Source organism: Scyliorhinus torazame, chromosome 14 (assembly GCF_047496885.1).
Source record: "Scyliorhinus torazame isolate Kashiwa2021f chromosome 14, sScyTor2.1, whole genome shotgun sequence".
Lineage (NCBI taxonomy): Eukaryota > Metazoa > Chordata > Chondrichthyes > Carcharhiniformes > Scyliorhinidae > Scyliorhinus > Scyliorhinus torazame.
In genome coordinates, this window is record NC_092720.1 from 129,398,399 (window position 1) to 129,404,398 (window position 6,000).

The 6,000-nt window shown below is 45.8% G+C and overlaps 1 protein-coding gene across 1 annotated transcript in view; it reads right to left on the bottom strand.

The window, feature by feature from the left end:
- stk25b (serine/threonine kinase 25b) overlaps positions 1-4,448 on the bottom strand; it is a 99,122-nt gene extending 94,674 nt beyond the window's left edge. The window contains exon 1 of the mRNA XM_072474896.1: positions 4,236-4,448. Coding sequence (XP_072330997.1) covers positions 4,236-4,271 — 36 coding nt within the window. The 5' untranslated portion in view covers positions 4,272-4,448. The remainder of the gene's footprint in view (positions 1-4,235) is intronic.
- Positions 4,449-6,000: the final 1,552 nt, after the last annotated feature.

Here is a 6,000-nt window from a genome sequence, read left to right on the forward strand (position 1 = left end):
TGGTGCCTGACATTATGACATGATGTGACAGTTGTTGATCCATCGTTGGCAATATTAAGATTATCGTATGATTGAGGACGGAAGTTGCTAGCTACCATTAAGTAAATACAGAACTGAAAAATTAAGATAATGTCATTCTCACATATTAAAGTCAAAAGCCTGCGGATGTTGGAAATCTAAACTGGAAACAGAAAATGCTGGATATCCTGAGTTTATCCAGCATTTTACCTTTCTATACTATATTACGTATTCTCACATTGTTCAGTGAAATATTGTTATAAAGGAAAATTAAGAATTTACGAGAGATTAGAAACAAACTTTTCAGAGGAGTGACTTGGTTAAAAAGGGAGCAATTCTACAATTAAAAGCTGATTTAATAATGATAATCTTTATTAATGTCACAAGTAGGCTTGCATTAACACTGCAATGAAGCTACTGTGAAAAGCCCAGAGTCGCCACATTCCGGCACCTGTTCGGGTACACTGAGGGAGAATTCAGAATGTCCAATTCACCGAACAAGCACGTCTTTCGGGATTTAAAATGGAAGGCACTGTTAGACGAGTTAACAATAAAGAGAAATACATCTTTAATCCTATTTGGATTTCAAAGCAGCACTGTCCAACATGTTAGCCCCTAGCCATAAATGGCCTATTGACTAGCAAGATATATTTAAATGCATTTTAGGTTAGAAAATAGAAAATGAGTAGAAACACAGTTGCTGGACACATGATTTCAACATTAATACTTGAATGGTTCATAAACATGTGAAGGTTAGTCTTTTTCAGAGTTTGTTGGTAAAATGTCACGGCTAAAGGCAGAATATGCAAGAACTGCTTTGATTGTTGCGTGCTTCGAATTCCTCGATTACTGCTAATTGGTCATCACCTAAAATGGTGTCAGAGATAGAATCCCAGTGTAGAAGGCCATTCGGCCCATCGAGTCTGCACTGACCCCCCCTGAAAGAGCACCCTAACCTAGGCCCACTCCCCGGCCCTATCCCCGTAAACCCACCAAAACTTTGGACACTAAGCGGCAATTTAGCATGGTCAATCCACCGAACCTGCACATCTTTGGATGGACTAAGATGTCAAGACTTCAGCATCATGGAAACAACAACATTGTGTAGAAAGAAGAACTGTCACAGTGGCCAGGTTAACTATTCCAAGCCAGCGGTATTAAACCCGGCCAATAAAGAGCAGCTCTGATAGTGTATGTAATAACAAAGGGCAAGACAAAAGTCTAGACACTGATTCTGACCAAGTTAAAATGTTGGCTTACAACTGCTGGATGGAAACTCAGAAGCTGCACTCAGGGGTGTCTGAAATTCATACCAGGATTCCAAGCTCCCGAGAAAGAATGAAACTGCAAAGTTTGGCATTCAATGATGGCAGGTGTTTGCTAAAGAAATAGGCACAATCACATCGACCTATATGGTAGATAAGGCATTTTCTAATACAGGAACACTATTAAATGTGACTTAAACAGCATTGCCGGAACCACACCTGCATTGATATTTATTGGACAACTCTGCTTGAAAAGGAAGCAAAGAATGATCAAAAGGGAAACATTCAAAAAGCAATGTTCTTGTATGCATCTTACCCTGAAAAAGAAATCCAGGTGTTTATTTAGGTATGCAAAAATTAGATTTTAAATACAAAACACCTAATCACTATTTCTTGACTTCTCTCTTTAACCTTGGGTGTGTTCCACTACAGTGCTGACATCTGTCTCATCGCCATCATTGCGGGCTGGAGTATTCAGCTATGCTAGATGCGGCACTGGCAGCACGCATGGACTTGGGAGAGGATCTGCAAATCCAAAGCATGAAAGGCATGCAGGTCCACATGTACTCATTTTTCTCATTTTCCAGTTGGTCATGTTACCTCTTCAAGTCCCTCTGGTACATAGTTGAAAAGGATGATGTGACCACGTCAACTCTCAATGGTGCCATCCAGAATATCTCTGAAGCATCCCTGCTGCGCTTACCTTCTTTTAAATGCCCGGAAAAGCCACTTCAAGCATATGTTACAAGGCAGTCTGATTACATATGCCGTACACAGTTATCTCAGTTGGCTGATATGTGATGCAGGGCAGCGCCAACAGCATGGGTTCAATTCCTGTATCGCCCAAGATGATTCATGAAGGCCCTGCCTTCTCAACCTTACCCTTGACTGCCTGCAATAAGCTGACTTGAACCATGTGCCTTGGCTCCTGACTTAATGATGAAAAAAATGTAGATAGCAGCAGAAAAGCAGAGCTGATCACAGTCAGCACAGACAATGTCAAAGAAGCCTCCACCATAACTATAGCAAGATGATTCAATATTCACACTCGTGCACAAGAAACATTTTGTTACAAACTGCTGATACATTTACATTTGCCCAAAAGAAAATATCCACAGATCCCTTGGTTTTAAAGCGCTGGAACAAATTTATTACCTTTTAAATTGAGTCAGCTTTATGCAGTGCTAATTAAAAACACCTCAGTTCTTACCACAGGATTAGTGCGAACACGTCAGTTAGCAAATATTGGCCATTTCAATCAATACTATTTTCTATTAAACAGGTGAATATCCATTTACCGAATTAGGCAGAAGACATATTCTGATGATCCACAACTAGCTTTATTGTGATACAAGAGTTCATAATGAACACCGGTTTCCACTCTTCATTCCTGGATCTTTTTTGTCCAGAAGCATCCTCAACCGGGGGAAAACCCGGCTCTTATAACAGGCTTCAATGAGCATCACCGGCTCTCAATTCACTCCGAAGCATGACCTTGGAGTTTACTCTTAAAAGTGACCTGCCTTTCTAACATCAACCCATGCCAATATCCTATTGCAAACTTCCACTAAGTAACAAGAAATGGGGGGGGGGGGGGTTCATTTTTTTGTGTGGGTACGAGAAAGGGCACTTTATTTTTATTAATTAATGGGAAGTGGCAACTGGCAACATCAGCAATCCTTGCCATTGAGAAGGTGGTGGTGAGCTGTCTTCTTGAACCCTGCCGTCCATGTGGTGTAGATGCTGTTAGGAAGGGAGATCCAGCATTTTGACCGAGCAACAGTGAAGGAATGACAATATAGTTCCAAGTCAGGATGGAGTGTGGTTTGGAAGGGATCTTGCAGGTGGTGGCATTCCTATGCGCCTGCTACCTTTGCCCTTTTAAGTGACAAGAGGGCATGAGTTTGGAAGGTGCTGTCAATGAAGCAAGTTGCTGCACTGCGTCTTGTGGATGGTCCACACCGCTGCCACACTGAGCTAGTGTTGGAGGAAGTGAATGTTTAAGATGATGGCTGGCGCCAATCTAGCAGGCTGCCATGTCCTGGATGGCACCGAGCTTCTGGAGTTTTGTTGGAGTCGCACTAGTCAGGCAAGTTGGGAGTATTTCATCAAGCTACTGACTTGTATCGTGTAGATGGTGGACAGGATTTTGGTAGGTGAGTGATTCACCTCAGAATTGCCAGTTTCTGACCTGCTTTTGTTGCCACAATATTTATATAGCTGGTCCAATCCATTTGTCGGCCGATGGTAATCCCCAGAACATTGATGGTGGGATTCAAAAGTGGCAAGAGAAGGTGGTTTAGGCTCTCTCTCATTGGAGATTGTCATTGCCAGTCACGTGTGCAGCACAAATGCCACTCACCAGCCCAAGCCTGAATGTTGGCCTGGTCTTACTGCACATGGACACAGACTGTTTCAGAATCTGAGGAGATGCGGAAAGTACTGAACCCTTTGCAATCGTCAAATATCCCCACTTCTAGCCCTATGATGAAGTTAAGGTCATTGACGAAACAGTTGAAGACGGCTGGGCCAAGGACACTAGCAATGGCCTGAGATGATTGACCTCCGACAACCGCAGCCATCTTCCCCTGCCAGGTGCGATTCCGACCAGCGTAGACGTTCGTTTTCGACACAAATTCCCACCGGTTTCAATTTTTAAGAAGGCTCGTTGATGCTGCGCTCGATCAAATGGTCAATACCAACTCGCACGCCAATCAGAGGGTGGCGACGCAAGCACCTGCCACCCAGAGCGTGAACATGTGGCAGCGACCTCATGACGATGGCCATCTCATCAACAGGACTGAAAAGGGGGGGGGGGGGGGGGGGGGAGGGAGGGAAGACACCTGTGTTTTTTTTGAAGAGGGTGGGAAAGAGGGAGATAGATGGGAATAAAAAAAACCCAAAGCCAGCCACGTCCAATAAAATGCCAACAGCAGCAGCCCCTGCTCCTACCTGTATACTGAAGTCTCGAATGTGAGCCATTTCCATGGGGGGCAGTCAGGCAGTGCTGATGGTCTCTGAGGTTGTAGGTCACAGCACAGCCTCTATGAGCGGGCCCAGGGGGACATCACCGCCGCCAAAGGCCGTCTGGAGCCTCCGCAAACGCCGATCAGCCCCTCACTGTTTGGGTCTCCAGCTCGCCTGCTGCCCACTTACCGCGCAGGCGCGCCGGCCTCCTCCTCTCCGCCTCTCCTCCTCCTTCCCCTCCCCCTAATGTCGTGATGCATGCCGGTACCTGGAGTCCTGCAGCCCGCCCCGGCCGCCCCGCGCAGCCGGCTGACTCCCGGCGGGGAAGACTACACCTCCCGGCCTCCCTCGCGTCACGCGCGCCAGCTTCCGGCCTGAGCATGCGGGCGTCACCCCGCACAGTCTCTGATACGTCCTACTGTCAATCACCCTGTGGGACCCGGGCCCCGCCCCCTCCCAGGACAATCTCAGCTGAACAACAACCACCAGCAATCAATCATACAGCATCTTATCACAAGGAGCCTTATCAGATAACGATTCATGTCCAAACCACCCCCCTCCCCATTCCCCAGGAGATGTTACAAACCCAACTACCAATTAGAGACCTTCCACAAACCACAATTTTCATGGTATCTTTTAAGGAACATATGTTGAACTTTTTGAATTAAGTGTGACTGAACTCATTGTGCACCTTCTGTGAAGATTCACTCACCAAGTAAGAAACCAGCAGAGTTAAGGAAAAAACTAACTATGGAATCTGTAGAGGTATTGAGTTCCAATACCTGGTAACCAGGGATGATTAACAGTGGAAGTTTATTTGCAGAAACTGAGCAGCTCTGACATGATGTGACTCTGCCTGTGCTCTGTGGACTCGACACATGACCCCTTTTGTACATGTGTCATCCCAACATCTACGTGACCGCCCTGTCTACATCTTCTAGTACTGAGGTGTAACAATGTAGGAGAACTGTCACAAAGTAGAAATTACTTACACGTGTAAAACTAAACAGGGCTAACAATACATAACTATTTACAATGTTCAAAATACTGACTGGGCTATTGCAGCTGGCGCATTGCCCATAACCTCCTTTCCCCACCTTTTATTGGTGCACGATAGCACAGTGGTTAGTGATGTGCCATCAATTATAACAAAGCCGAGTTGTGGAACGTAACTGTGGCTTTAATAAGCTAAATGAGAACCTGCTGGCAACTGGTCCCGAACTGGGGCAGGGCCAGAGGTCGGCCACCTTTATACAGAGCCTGAGGGGAGGAGCCACAGGCGGAGCCAGCAGAGACAACAAATAATATATACAATACAGTAACAGTGGTTTACCACAATATATATAATAGTAACAGTGGTTTACCACAATATATATAATACAGTAACAGTAGTTTACCACAGTTAGCAGAGTTGCTTCACAGCGCCAGGGACATGGGTTCGGTTCCCGGCTTGGGTCACTGTCTGTGCGGAGTCTGCATGTTCTCCCCTGAGTGTGAGATTGTGTCAGGTGGCGGTGTTTGAGGAGGCTGCAAGGATTGCTGCTTTGGCCTCTGGAGGGGCCTCCATTTCCGTTGGTGTGGAGAGCCTGGAATGCATGGACTACAGTGTGACACCTGAAGGATGTGATGCCAGTTTCGTTTGTACTGAGAACTGGCTGAGGTGACCACATAGTGGTTTAGTTGTGCACCACCGCCACTTTGTTGCGAAGATGTGTGGTCTGAATCCTGACCATATGACCAGGCTCTAGAG